The sequence below is a fragment of the Tursiops truncatus genome, chromosome 10, assembly GCF_011762595.2.
Source record: "Tursiops truncatus isolate mTurTru1 chromosome 10, mTurTru1.mat.Y, whole genome shotgun sequence".
Lineage (NCBI taxonomy): Eukaryota > Metazoa > Chordata > Mammalia > Artiodactyla > Delphinidae > Tursiops > Tursiops truncatus.
In genome coordinates, this window is record NC_047043.1 from 39,923,175 (window position 1) to 39,944,373 (window position 21,199).

Genomic DNA, 21,199 nt, shown 5'->3' on the forward strand with positions numbered 1-21,199 from the left:
GGATCTTAGTTCCCTGACCAGGGATCAAACCCCAGCACCCTGCTTGGCAACACAGAGTCCTAACCACTGGACTGCAGGGAACTACCTAAAAGTACATTTTAAGTGAGATAGACGAGGTGGTGCTCATGGTGCCTTGAAGAAACAGGTTACATGTCTCTTTATTTAAGACAAAGTAAGGGAATTCCCTGGCCGTCCAGTGGTCAAAACAAAAACAAACACAAACAAACAAAACCAAACAACAAAAAACAAGGTAACATCCTGAGATTTCATGATTGAGAACTACAGTATCCTTTTTTTTTTTTTTTAAGAGGGAGAAAGTCTATTGTAAAAGAGAAAAGGAAGAAGGAGAAGCTCTACTGCAGGAATTTACTGAGGAAAACAAATTTTGGGAAAATTGAGAATCTGGAAATTAAGTCCCTTATATTTCCCAAATCCGAGTACCCTTGGGCAAGTCTTCATGTCCCCCAATTTGAAGACTTAGATGACTGGAGAGAAGTGGTGTGGGATTCTTTAATGGAAGGGAGAGTTTGAGGTTCTGGGACTCTGAGGGCTTGGGGATGTAAGGGTCTGTGGTCCCAGAAAGTGGCAAGATGCTCACCATCTGTGGAATTCGCAAGGATGCAGGAGGTGGGAAACTCAGCAGTCGGAACCGTATTAACATTTCCGGTTTCCCCACAAGCTCACCTTTGGACCCAGCTCTGCCTCCACGAGTCCCTCCAGCTTCCCTAAAGCTGGGTTAGGTGGGGGGGTGGCGGGCGAGGCGGGCGTCAAAGTCGTTTTCTTCTCTCTTCCTTCTTTCATCAGCTCTCTCAGAGGAAGAGGACGAGAGAGACTCGAGGTATTTTACGAGCCTCATTTCGTCTCACAGCCCTCACAGCGGCAATTGGCACAGATTCTTCTCAGAACCCCCTCCCCACATCGCCCGTCCTCAGGCCCTGGAGCCCCTGGACAAAGCACGGCCTCCTGGTCATCAGCGCCTGCGCCTCGGGAATCCCCTCCAGAAAAGGAAGGAGAACCACCCAGGTCCCACCTACTTGGTTGGTCATTAGTTCTGTGGTGGAGCTTGAAAAGCAAACCAACAACAATAGCAGTAATAATAACACATTTGTACAGCGTGTTGTGCTCATTTGTATGCATGTGTTATGACTTCAAGATTGGGAGATGTAGGCAACTGGATGTAGAAATAGCTTCTGGACAGCGACAAGGGAGCGCACAGCCCATAGAAAGGAATGACAGGCGCATTCGATTAAGCCGTGGAAACTGGTACCTGGCAGGTAGGAAAGCAGCGCCAGAAGGCTTGTCAATAGCCCAGTGGATGGAAAAGGTTTTATTTCCCTCTTAAGAGATTCCCGCCCTTCCGTGCACCCTTGTGCAGCCTTGGAGGGCCGATTCCTCAGCTGCCCTGTTCCGTTCCCCCCTCCCCTGCTTGGACAGGTGGCTCAGTCCTCCCGGCACGCAACTCGCCGGCAGCTGGGCCAGGATGCGGGAAGTTTCTGATTGGCGGAGTGGCAGAAGCACCGGGTGAAAAGAGCTCCACTGGCGGCGCGCCCCAATCCGGGCGTAGCCAGCGCCGTACGGCAAAATGGCGTCCTCCAAGCATTTGGGACGCCCGGATGGGACAATTCCGTCCCCTGCAGGTCAGGGGGAAGGGAGCCGCAGACTATGTGGGCGGCATTAGAAGCCCTCGCGGGGCGGGTCCACCGTCACTTCCGGCCACCGGGGGCGGGGGGCACTGGATTCCGTACGACAATATGGCCGCACCTAGGTGCCTGTAGCCGGAAACTCCGCGGCTTCCGGTCCGGAGTAGGGCCTGCGGTGGGAGGGGGAAGGAAGACGGAGGGAACCATGCGAGGTTCTGAGATCAGCGGCGAGGGTCTTCTCGAGAGACTGTTTCTGAGGTGGGGGCCGGACGGTGCGGGGAGCGAAGGCGGGGGCGGGAATGTCGAGGGACAGGTACTGGGGGGTTCCGGGCGCTGAGTCTGAGGGGCAAGCTGTGGTACCTTCCTTCCTATCCCTGAAGGGGAGTGGGGCGGCCGGGGGCTGAACTGGGGGAGGGGTACTTGGCGGGAAGCTCATCTAGGGGAAGGACCGGACTCAGGGCTGGAATCTGAGTGGAAGCAGGAGAGCCCAGTGTGGGGCTCACTATCGGTTACAAGTCCCAGAAAGAGAATGGGGAAAATTAGGGTGGGGTGAGAGGGAGGGGGACTTGAGGTGAAATATCTCCAACCTAACGCCCCGGTTTGAGGAGAGCCATCAGAGGGTGGAATATGGAGATAATTTAAGTAGGAGAAAGGGGGATGGATTGTTGGGAGGGAACCTTCTTCGCCTCAGAGAGTCTCGGAGTTGGGGTGAACCTTCAGGATGGAGTGAGGGTGTGGATTTGATGTGTGTGAGAACGAAAGGGGAAAACACCTGAGGTGGTGCCAGCGGGGGTGTGGTATCTGTTCGAGGGGATGTCAAGGAAATCTGGAGTGCAATGTGAGAGGTCGTCCAGGGGTTGAGAGGAAGAATCAACTTGCCAACTATGAGAAATAGTGGGGAAATGCAACTGAAAGACCGGATATCGACGTGAGGGGTGGAGCTGGGGGTGGGACTTAAGGTTTTCTGATGGTTTGGGGCTCCCATAGTAAAGGGCCCAAAAAACATATGGTACTAATGGTTGCTGAAGATAGGCAGTGAGGACACTGTTGGGCATGGCTGGGTGTTTTGAAACCCAAGAAGACTGAAAAATGTGTGAGATGAAGGGATGGGGCTATGCTGGAGGGGCTCTGTCTGAGGCCCCATCCCCTTCCAGCAGGAATTACGAAATCCCCAAGACTTCCTCCCTCCGGGGGATTTGATCCCCCATGGCCACCGCTAACAGCATCATCGTGCTGGATGATGATGATGAAGATGAAGCAGCTGCTCTGCCAGGGCCCTCCCACCCACCCCCCAATCCGGCCTCACCCAGGGCAGAAGCCCCTGGCTCCTCTCAGCCCCATGGGGCTGGAGGAAGCAGTAGTTCGGGCGGCAAGAAATGCTACAAGTTGGAGAATGAGAAGCTGTTTGAAGAGGTGAGCTTTAGGGGAGAAGATTCTCATACCCCAGGGAGGGGGATGGCTGACTGGCTCTCCTGTCCTTTCTTCCCCACTAACCCCACCTCACCTTCTTTCTCTCAATCCCATCCCTTGTCTCTTTCCCCCTCCCTTTTTCTCCTGAACCTTCCAGTTCCTTGAACTGTGTAAGACGCAGACGGCGGACCACCCTGAGGTGGTCCCGTTCCTCTATAACCGGCAGCAGCGGGCCCACTCTCTGTTTTTGGCCTCGGCGGAGTTCTGCAACATCCTCTCTCGGGTCCTCTCTCGGGCCCAGAGCCGGCCAGCTAAGCTCTATGTCTACATTAATGAGCTCTGCACTGTTCTCAAGGCCCACTCAGCCAAGAAGAAGCTGAACCTGGCCCCTGCTGCCACCACCTCTAGTGAGCCCTCTGGGAATAACCCTCCCGCAGACCCCTCCTTGGACCCCACAAGTGCTGAGACCACTGCCTCTGAGGCCCCAAGGACCCATGGTTCCCGGCGGCAGATCCAGCGCTTGGAGCAGCTGCTGGCACTCTACGTGGCAGAGATCCGGCGGCTGCAGGAAAAGGAGTTGGATCTCTCAGAATTGGATGACCCAGACTCCACTTACCTGCAGGAGGCGAGGTTGAAGCGTAAGCTGATCCGCCTCTTTGGGCGGCTGTGTGAGCTGAAAGACTGCTCTTCACTGACAGGCCGGGTCATAGAGCAGCGCATCCCCTACCGTGGTACCCGCTACCCAGAGGTCAACAGGCGCATTGAGCGGCTCATCAACAAGCCAGGGCCTGATACCTTCCCTGACTATGGAGACGTACTGCGGGCTGTAGAGAAGGCAGCTGCTCGGCACAGCCTTGGCCTCCCCCGACAGCAGCTCCAGCTCATGGCTCAGGATGCCTTCCGAGATGTGGGCATCAGGTTACAGGAGCGTCGCCACCTTGATCTCATCTACAACTTTGGCTGTCACCTCACAGATGACTATAGGCCAGGTAGGCATTAGTGAGATGCTCCTTGGTAACCCTCATTCGTCAGGTGTGTGGTGGAGGGGGTGTCTCTCTAGTCCCTTCTAGGGTTCTGGGTGAGTACACTGACTTTATATCTTCCCACATAGGCATTGATCCCGCACTGTCAGATCCTGCCCTGGCTCGGCGCCTGCGGGAGAACCGGAGCTTGGCTATGAGCCGGCTGGATGAGGTCATCTCCAAGTATGCAATGATGCAAGACAAGAGCGAGGAGAGCGAGAGACAGAAGAGAAGAGCGCGGCTCCCCCAAGCCACCCCTTCCCACTCTGCAGACCCCTCCAAAGCCTCCTTGGATTCTGGTGAGGTATGGAAGGGAATACACCCTTCAGAGAGACCTTGTCCTTCCACTGCACTGGCCAGGAGGGAGTACGTGGTGACTGATCATGGCGTGTGCAGAAGGAATGCAAGAAGCAGCCCCTCTGGGGCAAGGGATTCCATAGAGAAACTCCTTTGTCCCCTGCAGGGCCCTAGTGGGATGGCATCCCAGGAGTGCCCTACCACCTCCAAGGCTGAGACCGATGATGAAGATGAGGAAAGTGATGAGGAGGAGGAGGAAGAGGAGGAAGAGGAAGATGAGGAGGAAGACGAGGAGGCCACAGATTCCGAAGAAGAGGAGGATCTGGAACAGATGCAGGAAGGTCAGGGGGACGATGAAGAGGAGGAGGAGGAGGAGGAGGAGGACGAGGAAGCAGGTATGTCAAGGAAACAGTATTCTTGTCGGTTCCCTCTACTCTGTTGGGCATGAGCCCCCTGTTTGAGATCCTTCCCTTCTTCCTCTTACTCCTAGTGTCCTCTCAGCAGTTTTCTTTCCCCTAGTTCTTTTGCTACCCCTCCCCTCTTTTCTTCTTTTCCAGGGAAGGATGGAGATAAGAGCCCCATGTCCCCACTACAGATCTCCACTGAAAAGAACCTGGAACCTCGCAAAGGGATCAGCGGGTCGTTGGGGGAGCAGCAAAACAAAGGACTCACAGTGTCACCATCTTCACTGGCAGAAGAGCCCCCGGCCCCCTCCAGCGTAGTTGCTGAAAGCAGTGGAGAGCACCTCGAGGAGTTGCCCCTGGAGGAGGAGAGCCCTATGTCTCAGCTCTTTGAGCTAGAGATTGAAGCCTTGCCCCTGGATACTACTCCTTCCCCTGAGGAGAGGGACGTTACCTCTTCCAGGAAGCAATCAGAAGACCCTCTCACCACTGTCTTGGAGAATGGAGCAGCCATGGTCACCTCCACTTCCTTCAACGGAGGCGTCTCTCCTCACACCTGGGGAGATTCCAGTCCTCCCCACAAGAAATCTCGGAAGGAGAAGCAAACAGAAGCCGGGCCATTAGGAAAGAGGTAACAGCAATAAGGAGGAGAAAGAGGGAAGCCAAGGAGGGACTGCGGGGGCTTTCTGAGAGGAATACTGTGGAACGGAGTCTGCGAGGAGAAACTGGAGCTCCCCCTCCATCCTCAGTCTCCACATACCCTTCCACCCACATATGTTTCTGTCTCTAGCTATGTGGAAAGGCAAAGGGCAGTGCATGAGAAGACACATACTCTGCCCAGCCCGCCTTCCCCCTTGGCTTCCATGGCTCCAGTTGCCGATTCCTCCACAAGGGTGGATTCTCCTAGCCACGGCCTGGTGACCAGCTCCCTCTGTAGCCCATTTCCAGCCCGGTTGTTCGACACCCCACAATCACAACCCTCCAGACCTGGTACTTTTAAGGTAAGAGGGGGAGGCTGTGTTTCCTGACTTCATTCTCTTTCATTGTTCAGTTTGGGGTATTCTGTCTGCTGCACTCATCACCTCCTCTCTCTTCCCACCCCAGTTTTTGATCTCTGATAAGTCCTTCCCTTGGCTTCTCGTCCGCTGTGTTCCAGACCTCTCTGACTCTGTCTCTCACTCCCCTGCAGATGAGTGTGGCCACACAGTGCGATCCAGAGGAGATCATCGTGCTCTCAGACTCTGATTAACTGCCTCCCCCTCCTCCCTGCCTCCAAAATGTTTTGGGATAGTATTTGGAGGACGGTGGGAACCAGACGACTGAGGAAGGGATGGACTGAGCTAATCGCCTTTTGGTGGTTTCTTTAAAAAAAAAAAAAAAGCTTAAGTTTTACACAGAAACATTAATAAACAATAAAGTTCTTTTCTTATTGTATTCCTGTCTTTTCCTTGTCCTGCTCTCACCAGCTGCTGATTGGCATGAGCTGTTCTCTGGCTCAGGGTTAGCCGTTCCCCCGGGATAGCCCTGGATCTGCCCTTTCCAGCTGCCTTCAGCACGCCTCTCGCGGAGTTTTTCTCGCCCTCAGGCCTTCTCTTTGCTCTCTGCCAGGCGCTGAAAAAATGTACTTCAGCCTCCTGAACGCGCTTTACTTTCTCACTTCGAGCGGTAGCAGTAAAAAGGCCAATCACGGGCCGACGCAAGGTTATTTAGCCAATCCAGGCCCGGAGGTAGGGGGCGGGGTTTCAGGGGGACTGTCAGAAGCTGGGAGACCGGGGCGATTAGATCCCGCAAACCCGCTAATGGCCACAGCTCAGGGGCGGAGCCCAGGCAGCGGCGGCCTAGACCCATCGCCAATGGGAAGAGGCAGGCTTACCGAATTAAAGGGGAATGAGAACTTCGGCCGAACCGAGTCCTGCGTCCTCAGCGGCGGAAAGAGACCTGGTACCCTTAAGGTGGAAGGAAGAAGCTGTTCTTTAAAGGAGAAGTGGCCGAGTCGGCCGAGTATTGCCCAGCGGGTCGGGCGGGGTTCCCGCCTGTGCCTTTAAAGCCTGAGGGGCGGGAGGCGGAGCGGAGGCGGAGGGCGGAGGGAGTCGGCGCAAGATGGCGGCGGGAGGGGCCCAGGCTGCGGCTCTGGCCGCCGAGTGAGGGGCGGGGGGGCCCGGGGGCGCGCGGCCCGGTAAGCGGGGACGCGCGGGGTTGGGGGGCGCCTTCCGGGCGGGAGAGGAGGTCGAAGTAGCGCTTGGGGCGGAGCAGAAGGGGGCGGGGTCCGATGTGGGCGGGGGTAGATAAGGGGCGGAGCCCAAAGGCCATGGGCGGGTCTTGAGGTGGGCGGGGCCTAAATGGGCGGGGTTGGGGATAACTGGGGGCAAGGTGCGTGGCCTGCGAGAGAGCCGTGGGGTGGGGGGGCACGGCCTAAAGGGAAGTGGAGAGAGGGGTGGTTTTCAACACCAGAGCCAACCTGCCCCCCTCCCAAGAAAAGGGTACAAAACCCCAGAAAGGTAAATTTTGGAAAGTCAGGTTCTCAGGCAAATGGGAATTTCTGAGGGGAGGCACCCCACTCCCCAAGAGCACCTTATTTCTGTAACGTCCAAGGAAAGATCACTGGATTTGGAGTTAGGACACCTGCATTTGTGGGTGCTGCCACTTAATGGTGTAACCTTGGATAATCTCTTAATCTTTCTGAGCCTCAGTTTCCTCATCTGTCAAATGGAGTTGAAAGGAATACCTACCTTATAGTGTCACTGTGGGGAGTTACTCAGATAATGTGTGAACATGTTTTTAAACTGTAAAGGGCTGTGTCATTATGGGTTGTTATCATTCTTCTCTCTTTCTTTCCAGAGACCCCCCCGGCCGCCCTCCTCCTTCCCTTGTTCCTGTGGCTGGGGGGGTACCCCTTCCCTCCACACCATGGAGCCATCTCCCCTGTCTCCCAGCGGGGCAGCACTCCCCCTGCCTCTATCGCTGGCCCCACCACCACTGCCCCTGCCTGCAGCGGCAGTAGTGCACGTGTCCTTCCCCGAGGTGACCAGTGCCCTCTTGGAGTCTCTCAATCAGCAGCGGCTGCAGGGCCAGCTCTGTGATGTGTCCATCCGAGTGCAGGGACGGGAGTTCAGGGCTCATCGTGCTGTCCTGGCTGCCTCTTCCCCTTACTTCCACGACCAGGTCCTACTCAAGGGCATGACCTCCATCTCGCTGCCTAGCGTCATGGACCCAGGCGCCTTCGAGACTGTCTTGGCTTCAGCTTATACTGGTCGCCTCAGCATGGCCGCTGCTGACATTGTCAACTTCCTCACAGTGGGGTCTGTGCTCCAAATGTGGCACATCGTGGATAAGTGCACTGAACTCCTCCGAGAGGGCCGGGCCTCAGCCACCACCACCACCATCACCACTGCTGCAGCCACATCGGTCACTGTCCCTGGTGCTGGGGTCACCTCAGGGAGTGGGGGCACCGTGGCCCCTGCCACTGTGGGATCCGTACGCTTCCATGCCTCCAGCCGGGCCAGTGAGAATCAGTCCCCCAGCAGCAGCAACTATTTCAGCCCTCGGGAGTCCACTGATTTCTCATCTTCCGCCCAGGAGGCTTTTGCAGCTTCTGCAGTGGGCAGTAGGGAGCGTCAAGGAGGTGGCCCTGTATTCCCCGCCCCTGTGGTTGGCAGTGGGGGGGCTACCTCTGGGAAGCTGCTGCTGGAGGCAGATGAGCTGTGTGATGACGGTGGGGATGGGAGGGGTGCAGTGGTCCCTGGGGCTGGGCTCCGCCGGCCCACCTACGCACCCCCCAGCATTGTGCCGCAGAAACACTGGGTATATGTGAAACGGGGTGGAAACTGCCCAGCACCAGCGCCCCTCGTTCCCCAAGACCCAGACCTGGAAGAGGATGAGGAGGAGGAAGACTTGGTGTTGACCTGTGAGGATGATGAAGATGAAGAGCTGGGGGGTGGCTCCGGGGTGCCACCAGGGGGAGGATCTGAGGCTACCCTTAGCATAAGTGACGTCCGGACCCTGTCTGAGCCTCCAGACAAGGGAGAGGAGCAGGTCAATTTCTGTGAGTCCTCCAATGACTTTGGCCCCTATGAAGGTGGGGGTCCTGGGGCAGGGCTTGATGATTCAGGGGGACCAACCCCTTCCTCCTATGCTCCCTCCCATCCTTCGAGGCCCCTGCTTCCACTGGACATGCAAGGCAACCAGATCCTGGTCTTCCCATCCTCTTCATCCTCCTCCTCCTCCTCACAGGCTCCAGGCCAGCCACCAGGGAACCAAGCTGAACATGGGGCAGTGACCCTGGGGAGCACATCGGCAGGGGCCCTGGGCATGCCGGGTGGCACCGGCGGGACTCCTGGAGGGACAGGCAGTGGGGATGGAAATAAGATCTTTCTGTGCCACTGCGGAAAGGCCTTCTCCCACAAGAGCATGCGAGATCGCCATGTGAACATGCACCTCAACCTGCGGCCCTTTGATTGCCCCGTGTGCAACAAAAAGTTCAAGATGAAGCATCACCTGACAGAGCACATGAAGACACACACAGGCCTCAAGCCCTACGAGTGCGGCGTCTGCGCCAAGAAGTTCATGTGGCGAGACAGTTTCATGCGCCATCGGGGACATTGTGAGCGCCGGCACCGCCTAGGCGGCGGGGGCGGGGCCGGACCCGGACCCGGGGGGACCACCGGGCCAGCCTTGCAGCCCAAGAGAGAGTCCCCCGGCGGCGGGGGCAGCGGCGACGAGGCGAGTGGGGCCACGCCCCCGTCCAGTCGACGGGTCTGGTCCCCGCCCAGCGTCCACAAGGTGGAGATGGGCTTCAGTGGGGGCGGAGGAGCAAACTGAAGAGGCGAGCTACGGGGGGTAGCTTTCCGGGAAGAGGGATTAGGGATCACTAGCCAGGGGCGCTGTGGCCCGTAGGTGATGTCCCAACACACTTACTGTCTTCCTATCTCTATGGACTTGTATATATTCTGGAGAGGGAACCGCCTCGCACCATGGGCCACCCCTTTCTACTCCTCAGCCCCTCCTCCCTAAAGTATCACCGGAACTCAGCCCTTCCTTCCCTTCAGATGGGTACACTGAAGCCCCAGCTCCCGAGTAGGGTGCAAGTGGTGGGGGGGAGGGAGGGAGAGGGGACTTGTTGAGCATCCTGGAGTCGCTGGGTCGAGGGTCAGGTGGTTGTAGTCTGTACCTGAAGTCTGTGTTTGCGTAGTTGTGGGGACCAGGACTTTGAGCCCCACCCTTGTCCTAGAACATACCCTGCCCCCAAAAGGATGTGCCCCTTATTTCTACCCTAATCCCTCTTCCTCCACCTTGGGGGTCCCCCACCTCCATTCTCACTGGGGAGTGGGGGAGTGGAGACAAGGAGTAAGTCGTAGGAGTACAAGGGTTTTATTTTAAATCTTATTTTTTTTAAACGGTGATTAAAATATTTATTGGTCATTTCATTTGCCTTCCCGACAACCCCTATGTGTTTGCTGGGGACCTGGCCCAGGTCGGGGAAGGTGGAGTAAGGGTTCTCAGGGAAGTGGATTCGGGGTTGGGGTGGACAGGAGGGGGTGCCTCTGGTGTGGGAAGGCTCCCGGACTCTGTGGTGCTGGGTGGTTCAGGAGGGCTGGGAGGGGCTGAGTTCCCCAGATCAGAACTGGAGAGGATGTTCCGGGATCCCTGCCCAGCCGGCGGAGGAAGCACCTGCCTCCCCCGAGCCCTCCCCTAGCCGGAGCGGAGATTTCCTCCGCCCCTCCAGCCGGCCTTTGGAGGAAAGTGAAAGTGAAAGTTAAAGGGGGAAAGCCGGCTTCGGAGCTGAGAAGATCGCGGCGCCATGAAGCCTCTGTCCCTGCTCCTCGCTGTGGCTCTGGGTGAGCGAACCCCGCGACTCTTAGCCTAGGGAAGCGGTGGGAGGTGACTGCCACCACGTCTGGGGGTGGGGTGGAGGAGGTCGGGTCACCTGACGTTGGGGCCGTCCCCTCACTCGCGCCCATACCCCCAGGCACGGCGACCGTCGTCTCGGCGGGACCCGCAGTGATAGAGTGCTGGTTCGTGGAGGATGCGGGCGGGGGCCGGTTGTCCAAGAAACCCTCTGCACTGCTGCTGCGCCAGAGCTCGGAGAGCCCACCTCCCCGGCCGGACCTCGACCCAGAGCGCTACCTCAAAGTGCATGGTGAGTCATGCTGGACTCGCTCCCAACTCTGTCGCCTCCACCGAAACCCCCTGCTCTTTAGGTCTCACAGTGACCTCGGGCCTCAGTTTCCCCCTCTGTAAAATGAAACTGGATCACTTTTAAATCTCTCGCTACCGGGTAGTCTGTACCTTTAAAATTCCCTGGACGCTGCTCTCCCCTCCCCTTTCCTGGCGGAGATTCTACTGCAGCAACTTCTCTCTCTGTGCTCACAGACCCCGCGGGCACCCTCCTGGCCGCCTTCAGGCGATACCCGCGGGACGCCCCCGCGCCACGCTGCGAAATGAGCCACTACGTCCCGCTTCCTGCCTCGGCGATCTGGCTCAGCGGCTTGACCCCGGAGCAGAGCTGCCCGCGGGCCCTGGATGGGAGGTGGCTCATGGTCAGCATGTCCAGCCCGGTCCTCAGCCTCTCCAGCCTCCTTCGACCACAGTCCGAGCCTCAGCCGGAGCCTGCTCTCATCACCATGGCAACAGGTAGCTACCGAGGGGAAGTAGAGATAAACGGGTAGATTCTAAGGGTCCAGATCAGCCGTTAACTCGCTATGTGGACTTGAGCGAGTCATTTCCCTAGTCGGGTCTCAGTTTCTTTATTTATAAATCGAAGCAGTTCAGCTGAAGTTAAGATGTCTCTACCGGTTCTTCTAGTCCCAGCCTAGTTTAAACAAAAGTGCGGTTTGGGGCGGGGCTTTGGAGCCAGGCGGGGGTTCCTGACACCCGACCTTAAGAAACTCGCTAGGCGACAGAGTTGGGAGGGTCTCAGAAACAGGAACTTTTGCACCTTTCCTCCTAGATCTTGCTAGGCTCCCCCACATTTGCGGTTCACCCAGTTTAAAAAAACAGCCTTCGCGCCCCACCCGCGCCCACATCCGGCACTGCGGCAACCAGCAAAGCGCAGGCTCTTGAGCTCTAGCGCGTCGACCTCCCTTGACAGACCCTTCCCTATGGCGCGTGATGATGCCCTGACTCTGTGGTCACCGAATGGTGGGCTTGAGTGCGTGGAAGGGAAGCGGCAGATCTAATGGTTCCCGCTGCAAGGGCCACTTACTGCATTGTGTGACGCAGTTTGAGGCCCAGGGGTCGGGCACCTTGCTGGGCTGGGGCGCAGGGAGGGAGTGGGCCGATAAAGCAAGAATGGGGAAGATATGAGCGGGATTTGGGATTTCTCGGAGGTCTTCTCGAGAGGGTAGGTAGGATATTAACAGAGTCCTCGGCTTCCTTCAGTCTTGTGCGATTTTATGGAAACAATACAGCCTGACCGGCTGGTCAACCCCAGCCGAGCCCTACACCCTCCCTTCCCCAGTACCTTCTCCCTGCCACCCTCATCACTGAGAGAGAATCACCCACGGGGCTCAGCACCCACCCTGAAACCCTCACATCTGCCTACACCTCCATTCTTAGTCCCCAGACCTCGCTGTGGGCAGGGGCAGAGGCAAACTGCTCCTTGTGGGGACAGTAGCTCTCTCTAGTGGGTAGGAATATTTCCCAGGCTGTTGGCTTCACAAGGTGGGGTGAGAATGTCCTTTTCTCTCTGAATATGCTTTTCCAACTGTAAAATGTGGATGGTTATTTCCCATCTGCCTTCCCATTGTTGTAAAAATCAAGCGAGACACTTTGTTAATTTATTCACTGATTAAATATTTATTATCACCAAGAATAAATTAGGGCCCAGTAGTTCTCAGTCCAGGCTGCAAATAAGAATCCTTTTGGAGGTTATACTGAAATCTGAGTTTTATTCCAGATGAATTAAATCAGAACCTCTGGGTGGCCTTGGTTACTTTTAAGGGTCACAAAGGTGATCGGATGTAGAGTCTACTCTCAGGAAGGTTCCCATCAGATTTGTCTTGGGTAATTGTAGAGTAGAAAGTGACTTGGACCATAAAAGAAGTGCAGATAGGGAGCCAGGGGCGTGTGCCCAGGAGAGAAAATTATTGCATCTCACCCACCACCAGGGGTGAAAACTAGTTGCTGTGTTCAGCCCTCCTTTTCAAGCATTCCTACTTGATTAGGGATTTAAGAATGTGAAAGTTGTTGTTTCAATGTAAAGTTAAAAATGAACTCTTTCCAGGGTCACAGATCATCAGTAATTTTGCTAGTATGCATTTATACTTCATTTCTTACCAAATTAGTTGTCAAATACTCTAAAATGTTTCTTGAGAAATATACTTTTGTAATATACTTGTGTGTATAGTATTTAATTCTCATCGTTCTTTTAAAATTGTTATAGAAAGTTTCAATGACACACTAAAGTAGAGAACAGTAAAATGAACCCCCCATATACCCATTATCTACTTGTATAGTTATTACATTTTACCAAATTGCTTTACCTATCCTCCCCCAAACTTCTGTTCTTTTTTGGAAGTATTTTTAAGTATATCCCATCGTATTATTTTACTCATAAGTACTTCAGTAAGCATCTCTATCATATAAGGACTTTAACAACCCCCCCCCCACACACAATAGCATTATCATACCTAACAAAACAAACAATAATTCCTTAGTATCATTTAACTCCTGGCTCATATTAAATTTCTCCCGATTGTCTCAATGATGTTATTTTACAGTCTGTTTGCTTCAGTCAGGATAAAAAAGAGGTCTATATATTCTATTTGGCTGTTGCAGCTGCTTGGGCTGCCAAAACAAAATATCATAAACCAGGGGGCTTAAACAACAGGAATTTATTTTCTCAGTTTTGGAGGCTAGAAGTCCAAGATCAAGTCCAAGATCAAGGTGCTAGCAGGGCTGTTGTCTGGTGAGAACTCTCCCCTTGTGGTTACAGATGGCTGCCTTCTGGCTGTGTCCCCACGTGGAGGGGAGAGAGAGAGCTGCGGTGTTTCTTCCTCTTCTTATAAGGGCACCAGCTCTATCAGGTTAGGGCCTACCTTTATGACCTCATTAACTTTATCACCTCCTCCTAGTCCCTATCTCCAAATACAGCCACATTGTGGGTTAAGGCTTCAACATTTGAATTGGGGGGGTTGGGGGAGGGAGAACCACAGACATTCAGTCTATAACAGTTTCGTCTCTCTTTTTTAAAAAATTTATTTATTTTTGGTTGCCTTGGGTCTTCGTTGCTGCATGCGGGCTTTCTCTAGTTGCAGTGAGTGGGGGCTACTCTTCATTGCGGTGTGCGGGCTTCTCGTTGCGGTGGCTTCTCTTGTGGAGCATGGGCTCTAGGCACGCGGGCTTCAGTAGTTGTGGCTCACGGTCTCTAGAGTGCAGGTTCAGTAGTTGTGGCACATGGGCTTAGTTGCTCCGTGGCATGTGGGATCTTCCTGGACCAGGGATCGAATCCTTGTCCCCTGAATTGACAGGCGAATTCTTAACCACTGCGCCACCAGGGAGGTCCCAGTTTTGTCTCTTAAGTCTCTTTTATTTGTAATTGCCCCACCCCTTTAAATGCTATTGATTTGTCATTTGTTCTGTAGAAGTTCCCACATTCTATATTTGGCCAATTGTTTCCTCATCCTGTCATTTCCTTTGTTCCTTTTCCCTCCATATTTCCTATAAATTGGTAGTTAGAACTAGAGGCTTGATTAGATTTGGGTTTAAATTTTTTCAGTAATATATATATATATATATATATATATATATATATATATATAGTACGCGGGCCTCTCACTGCTGTGGCCTCTCCCGTTGCGGAGCACAGGCTCCAGATGCGCAGGCTCAGCGGCCATGGCTCACGGGCCCAGCCACTACGCGGCATGTGGGATCTTCCCGGACCGGGGCACGAATCCATGTCCCCTGCATCGGCAGGTGGACTCTCAATCACTGCGCCACCAGGGAAGCCCCAGTAATATTTTATAATAGTTTTTACCATTCACTTTTTAACAGAAAAGCATAAGCCTATATAATACAAGCTGCAAAACAGGTAGAAATTTCCTTACCAACAGGTTCTGGCCCTGTTGTGTTTACATTTGTATTTTTACAGAGTCCAGGTTGTGGGATGCAGGTCTAAAATTGCTTCATAATCCCATATTAAAGAGCACTGTTAGCTTAAGGTTGAACTGTAAAACCTTTAGGTTTTGTTTATTAATCCTACAGATTGATTCTTACAATTCAAAACTGTATTTTTGGATTTTAATAAACTAAATGAAATTGCTTACTTTTTTTTACTCTATTGAACAAAAACAATCCCATGAAGTTCAGAGAAGTTTAACCTTATAGGCCTTAGAAGCTAGGATTGAAAATTACACAAAAAAAGGGGGGGCTTCCCCGGTGGCGCAGTGGTTGAGAGTCCGCCTGCCGATGCAGGGGACACGGGTTCGTGCCCCGGTCCGGGAGGATCCCACATGTGGAGTGGCTGGGCCGCTGAGCCTGCGCGTCCGGAGTCTGTGCTCCGCAATGGGAGAGGCCACAACAGTGAGAGGCCCGCATAACGCAAAAAAAAAAAAAAAAAAAAAAAAAAATAGGGAATTCCCTGTCAGTCTAGTGGTTAGGACTCTGCTCTTTCACTGTTGAGGGCCTGGGGTTCAATCTCCGGTTGGGGAGTTAAGATCCCGTAAGCCCCGTGGCATGGCCAAAAGAAGAAAAAAGAAAAAAAATTACATAAAAATAACCACAGAGGCTTCCCTGGTGGCGCAGTGGTTGAGAGTCCGCCTGCCGATGCAGGGGACACGGGTTCATGCCCCGGTCCGGGAAGATCCCACATGCCGCGGAGCGGCTAGGCCCGTGAGCCATGGCCGCTGAGCCTGCGCGTCCGGAGCCTGTGCTCTGCAACGGGAGAGGCCACAGCAGTGAGAGGCCCGCGTACCGCAAAAGAAAAAAAAAATAAAAAAATAACCACAAGAGAAAAAAATTACTTCTACCTGGAAGACCCAGACATTTCTGGCAGTGGAACAGATCTGAAGGACATGAAGTAGTTAGATGTTGGAGAAAATGGGGGAGGGACATTAGAAACCGAAGGAACCAAAGCAAAGAAAAGCCCAGTGACTAGAGTTTCTGCTGGTCGCAAGAAAGGGATTCTATGTGGCTGGTTCTTAGGGTGCAAGAGAAGTCTGGAAAGATGGGTTGGGGGCTGGATTACCAAGTACTGTGAAAGCTGGAGTTTATAAATGATAGTGAACCATCAGGAGTTTTGTGTGTGTGTGTGTGTGTGTGTGTGTGTGTGTGTGTGTGCCATTTTTCCAAAAGCCTGTTATTTTACTTGATTCCTACAAAAGGTGGCAAGGATTAGATCATTGGACTAATGGGGAAAATAGAGATTAAGTCCTTTTCCCAAGATACCCAGCAAGTCCATCATGATGATGATGACAGTAATGAAAATAGTAACAGCTAAGCATTTTCTATATGCCAGCTCCTGTTCTAAGCACTTTATAGGCATAATCTTATTTATTCCTCTCAACAACCGTAAGAACTAGGTACTGATGTTATTCCCATGTCACAGATGAAGATATATGAGACACAGAGCAGTTAGGTAATTTGCCCAGGGACACACAACTTGTAAGAAGCAGGGCTAGGAATTGAACCCGGGCCATCTAGCTCCAGCGTGTGCCTTTAGTTGCTGGCTTCCTAGGTAGCTGGGATTTTTAAACAGGCAAGTGCCCAGATCAGATTTGTAGCCACGCTATTTGGTTTCAGTGTGGAGGATGAAATGAAAGGGAGAGAGATACTGATAGAGGATAGGGAGACCTGAGAGGAGGCTGTTGTAATTGTCCAAATGTATATTGATAAGAACTTGAGTAGGAAACATGTAAGATCTATTTGGGAGACAGAATTAGGGCCTGGTGGGGAGAGCACATAGCACATTATATTTGGCAATCTGTCTCCTACACAATTTGAAGGCAGGGGCTGCCTGTCTTGTTTACCACTCTCGTCAACCGTGAACATCCTAGGTGCTCAATAAATATTAGTTGAATGAATTAATTAGAAGAAGGAGTCTTAGGGACTCCAAATGCTTGCCTTTAGCGCCTGGGGGCTGGTGGTGATCATTGGTCAAGGCAGGTAAGATGGGCATTGGAGCCGAGTGGGGAAATGTTCTAGAGATGCTATTGAGTTGGGGCACGTTACATTTGTCTGGCAGATGGTTGGCTGTAATCACAGCAAACACTTTTGTAGTCATACTGTGTTCCAGGCACTGTTCTAAGTAGCTTTCATATATAGATGTCTTTGTTATCCAGAATCAGGAACTGCATATGTCTGAGTAGCAGGTGTTAAATGATTTAACCTTCACTACAACCTCATGGGATAGGTACTATCATCATTATTATCCCTATTTAGGAGATTCAGAAAGTGAAGAGTAAAGTAACTGTTCCAAGGCCATATAAATAGCTGCAGAGTGGGGATTAACCAGGGCAGCCAGGCTCCAGGCACTCAACCAGCATATACTGCCTCAGTAGATCACAGATGTCTGTGTTCAGGTCTAGTCTAGAGCCAGAACCTTCCAGAGTCAGTAAATACTCTGCATAGCACCATAGGGTTGACAGTCATGAATCATCACTTCTTCACCAGCAAACCAAGAAGGGCCTGGCTCTTCAAAGGTGGGCGTGGAGGCTGGTGGGCTGGTTCAGGTTGTGTCAGGGCACACTCAGATCCCGCTGACCCCAGAGCTGGTGCAGCACGGGCTGTATGTTCCGAGCAGCCTTCAAGGGCTGTACCCACTCACTGCCTCTATTCACCGTGAGACCTCTCTGCTCACTCTGAGTCTCACTGGGTCCCGCCCGGTCCCAGGGCAAAGGGGATTTGCAGGGAGGGCTGGAAGATGGTGAGTGTCAGAAAGGAGGTGTCATCAGAGGGGTGGGTAAATTAGAGTCGAGTCCCCCCCGTAACTCCATTTCTCTATTTTATTCTCTTTCTTCCTCTCCCCCTCCCCACCTTCCTCTCCTCATCTTCCTCAGCTGTGCTGACTGTCCTCACTCACACCCCCACCCCTCGCATCCGATTGGGACAAGATGCCCTGCTGGACCTGAGCTTCGCCTACTCGCCCCCCACCCCCAAGGCTGCTACCTCTCTGGCCCCAGGTCCCCCTCCCTTTGGGCTGGAATGGCGACGCCAGCACCTGGGTAAGGGGCACCTGATGCTGGCTGCAACTCCTGGGCTGAGTGGGCAAATGCCAGCTGCCCGAGAGGGGGCGGTGGCATTTGCTGCTTGGGATGATGATGAGCCCTTGGGGCCGTGGACCGGAAATGGGACCTTCTGGCTGCCTGCAGTGCAGCCCTTCCAGGAGGGCACCTATCTGGCTACTGTACACCTGCCATACCTACAAGGGCAGACCACCCTGGAGCTTGCCGTACAGAGTGAGTGAGGGGACAGGGGTCTCTGTGGGTAGAGGGTGATCACTGGGATTATGGGGACACCATGATGGGGGAAGGATGGTGGAGAAAAGGGTGCTGGGTGAGTAGAGGGAGACAGATTGGGGGTCCCTGAGAGTCAGGGGGGCAATGGGTAGAGGGTCCCTGGGAATCTGAGCGGCTTTGGGATGAAGGTTCCCAAATCTGAGGGAGTAGGGGTCCCTGAGAATGGGGGCTTTGGCATGGAGATTCCTGTGAAACACCAATGGAGAGATGGCAGGTTCCCCATCCTGGGAGGAGAAAACCCGAACCCCTCAGTATTGGGGAAGCCAGAGGGCACACTGAGGGCCTCTGAGAGAGGACGGTGTAGATTGATTCCCTCATGCTGCTTTCTTACTCTCTCCCCAGAGCCCCCCAAGGTGACCCTGACACCAGCACCTCTTATATGGGCTGCCCCCAGGGAGGCACCCCCGGAGCTGCTCTGCCTCGTGTCCCACTTCTACCCCTCCGAGGGCCTGGAGGTGGAGTGGGAGCTCTGGGGTGGCCCAGAGGGTCGCTTTCAGAAGGCCGAGGGGCAGAGATGGCTCTCCGCCCTAAGCCATCACTCAGATGGCTCCGTGAGCCTCTCTGCACACCTGCAGCCACCCCCAGTCACCACCGGGCAGCATGGGGCACGCTATGCCTGTCGTGTCCACCACCCCAGCCTGCCCGCCTTGGGGCGCAGCGCCGAGGTAACCCTGCAGGTAGCTGGTAAGAGCCTGAAATATGGAGAAATGGGGAGGGGTGTGGGGAGAGGTGCCTGGGAATTTCAGACTCATTCTTGCTCCTTCTGCCTGCCAGGTCTCTCTGGGCCCTCTCTGGAGGATGGCGTAGGCCTCTTCCTGTCTGCCTTTCTCCTCCTTGGGCTCATCAACGTGCTGGGCTGGGCTGGTGAGTGTAAGTCCCACCCAGGCTGGGACCCTTGACTGGCAGACATTCTCTTCCTCCTCCCAGAAGAAGTCTGACACCCATCCCTCTGCCCTTCTACTGCCCCATCCCATCCCTTCTAAATTTCTCTCCACAGCTGCCTACCTGGCAACTTCCAAGGATTCAGTGGAAAAGGTAACAACACTCTACCTTCCTTTATTTTTCCCTTCTCATTTTATCCCCTCTGCCCAACTCCTCACCCAGGAGGGAGGCTGCTGGCTTGGTGGGCAGAACCCAGACTTGGAATTCACACAGACCTGCATTAAATCCTGCCATCTCAAACATGCTACACCTCAGTTTCCTTGGGTGTAGGGGGAAAAAAACTGCTTAGGCAGTGCTGTCCAATAGAATTATAATGCAAACCACATACGTAAATTTAAATATATAATCTAGGGACTGCTTTAAAAAGGTAAAGAGATATCTAATATATCCAAAATGTTATCGTGGCAACATGTCATCAGTATAAGAAATTATAGTGTTTTTTCCATTCTAAGTCCTCAAAAACAGGAGTTTATTTTAAACTGGCAGCACACCTGAATTTGGACTAGCCACATTTCAAATGCTCAACAGACACAAGTGGGTGGTGGCTACCCTTCCGGCCAGCAGAGCCTCAGAGGGCTCTTGGAATGATTAAAAGAGAAAGGGCATCTCCTCTGGAAGATGCAGGAGCAAAAGCACTTGGCACAGTGCCAGGCTTAAAACATAGAAAATGTTAGCCTCTATCATCTGCCATCCTCTGTGCCCATGATGTTCATTTGTCTCTGGATTGACCATGAGCACTTCACCCTGCCCCGAATTCCTCACCTCCTTTTTACTTCTCTTCCAGAAAACACAGTGAGGCCAACTCACCACCATCCTGGGGAAGCCACCATCATCTCTGGTCTGAGCCACTGTAGTAACTCCCCCAAATTGTATACCCTTGGTTCGTGCCCCCTCCAGTCTCTCTCCAGTGAGCAGCTGCTTTCTGAAAAGACAAAAGACATTCACCTTCTTAGGGCTCTAGAGCAGCAGTTATCAAAATTTTTGTTCTCAGGACCTCTTAAAAATTATCAAGGACCCTACAGAGCTTTTGCTTATGTGGGTTATAAACTATAGATATTTATTGTACTAGAACTTAAAACTGAGAACAATTTAATACACAGAAAGACACAAGCACACGTTCCATTAGCTGTGGGGACGATGTCAATACACGTCATGTAGCTTCAGGAAAACACTGTACGTTTTTTAGAGAATGAGAATGAAAAGGCAAATAACAGTTTGCGATTGTTATGAAAATAGCCCAAACTTCGCATACCCCCTGAAATAGTCTCAGGGACCTCTGGGACAGAAACGGGTGCTCGAGAGGCAAAATCCATTCTTCTTGTCCTGGCTTGTGTATCCCTGCGCTCCAGCCACTGCTTACCTCTTCAAGCCCGCCTCGTGCTCTCTCCGGCCCTCTTCTCAATGCTTATCACACCTACGGCTGATCCTTTTCTTCAATAGCCTCCCACCCTCCCTGGGTCCCAGAGCGCTGTTCCCTCTGCCTGGTCCATCCTCGCCCTTCCTGGGCTCCAGACCAGGTCAGCCTTGTCATTCCCTCAGATCGCCGCGTGTCCCTCTTGTGCGGTTCACCACGGTTGTATTTAAGTGATTGTGCGAGTCGTTGTTAAATGCTTGTTTCCCTGCCCGGACTGTCGTCTCCTCGAAGGCGAGGATGAGCCTGTCCGTCCCCTGGTGTATCCCCCGCGCCGGCACAGGGCCTGGCGCCCGCTGGAGGGCGCTCAATATAAGACGTTAGTCTTTTTGCGTCCTAAGAATTCAAAAGCAGGTGTTGGATCAAATAACTATTGGAGGAAGGAAGCAGCGGCTCGGCTTAGGGACCTCCGAAGGTCAGGACGGTCGGCCAGACTGACGCGGGGAGCGGGTCTAATCGTATGGGAATAAACTTGTTCAGTGCTTCCAACGGGTGCCTTAGTTCTTCCCCAGGGATCCCCTTTGCAAGCGCGAGAACACTTCCAATCGCGTGTGGTTCCTTCCAACGACCCCGCCTCTCAAATGCCTCGGCTGCACCCAATCCCCCTTCGGAACTGATTGGGGTC

General features: G+C 53.4%; 3 protein-coding genes and 1 long non-coding RNA gene across 15 annotated transcripts in view; 3 read left to right on the forward strand and 1 right to left on the reverse strand.

The window, feature by feature from the left end:
• Nucleotides 1-6,797, reverse strand: part of LOC109549343 (uncharacterized) — a 43,985-nt gene extending 37,188 nt beyond the window's left edge. For 3 of the 6 annotated variants that reach the window (XR_004528454.2, XR_012334515.1, XR_012334514.1), the window contains exons 1-4: nt 6,644-6,796; nt 5,225-5,358; nt 5,042-5,129; nt 685-1,810 (exon numbers count right to left, since the gene is read on the reverse strand). This is a non-coding gene — a long non-coding RNA (uncharacterized lncRNA). Of the gene's footprint in view, nt 1-684; nt 1,811-5,041; nt 5,130-5,224; nt 5,359-6,233; nt 6,368-6,643 lie in introns of those variants that run through there. The other 3 variants (XR_012334513.1, XR_012334512.1, XR_012334516.1) reach the window with 2 other exon arrangements.
• DAXX (death domain associated protein) lies at nt 1,771-6,204 on the forward strand. Of its 4 annotated transcripts, none has more exons than XM_033864437.2 (8): nt 1,775-1,898; nt 2,795-3,053; nt 3,208-4,039; nt 4,162-4,376; nt 4,536-4,764; nt 4,927-5,401; nt 5,561-5,771; nt 5,960-6,204. In XM_033864437.2, exons 2-8 carry the CDS (start codon nt 2,847-2,849, stop codon nt 6,017-6,019), a joined length of 2,229 nt encoding a protein of 742 aa, XP_033720328.1. In that variant the 5' UTR covers nt 1,775-1,898; nt 2,795-2,846; the 3' UTR covers nt 6,020-6,204. The 4 variants fall into 4 exon arrangements, with proteins under 4 accessions (XP_073666959.1, XP_033720328.1, XP_033720329.1 ...); XM_033864438.2 differs by having other exon boundaries at nt 1,798-1,898; nt 2,798-3,053; XM_073810857.1 differs by lacking the exon at nt 1,775-1,898 and having other exon boundaries at nt 2,054-3,053.
• On the forward strand, nt 6,390-10,193 carry ZBTB22 (zinc finger and BTB domain containing 22). 2 transcript variants are annotated; one of them, XM_033864435.2, is made up of 2 exons: nt 6,390-6,722; nt 7,609-10,193. In XM_033864435.2, the coding sequence occupies exons 1-2, from the start codon at nt 6,390-6,392 to the stop codon at nt 9,586-9,588; spliced, it is 2,313 nt and encodes a 770-aa protein (XP_033720326.2). In that variant the 3' UTR covers nt 9,589-10,193. The 2 variants fall into 2 exon arrangements, with proteins under 2 accessions (XP_033720326.2, XP_033720327.1); XM_033864436.2 differs by lacking the exon at nt 6,390-6,722 and adding an exon at nt 6,851-6,946.
• A 133-nt stretch (nt 10,194-10,326) lies between these two features.
• TAPBP (TAP binding protein) lies at nt 10,327-21,063 on the forward strand. Of its 3 annotated transcripts, none has more exons than XM_019931404.3 (8): nt 10,327-10,604; nt 10,736-10,906; nt 11,140-11,400; nt 17,763-18,161; nt 18,564-18,905; nt 18,996-19,091; nt 19,219-19,256; nt 19,948-21,063. In XM_019931404.3, exons 1-8 carry the CDS (start codon nt 10,568-10,570, stop codon nt 19,957-19,959), a joined length of 1,356 nt encoding a protein of 451 aa, XP_019786963.1. In that variant the 5' UTR covers nt 10,327-10,567; the 3' UTR covers nt 19,960-21,063. The 3 variants fall into 3 exon arrangements, with proteins under 3 accessions (XP_019786963.1, XP_004319475.1, XP_019786965.1); XM_004319427.4 differs by having other exon boundaries at nt 18,996-19,085; XM_019931406.3 differs by lacking the exon at nt 18,996-19,091.
• Nucleotides 21,064-21,199: the final 136 nt, after the last annotated feature.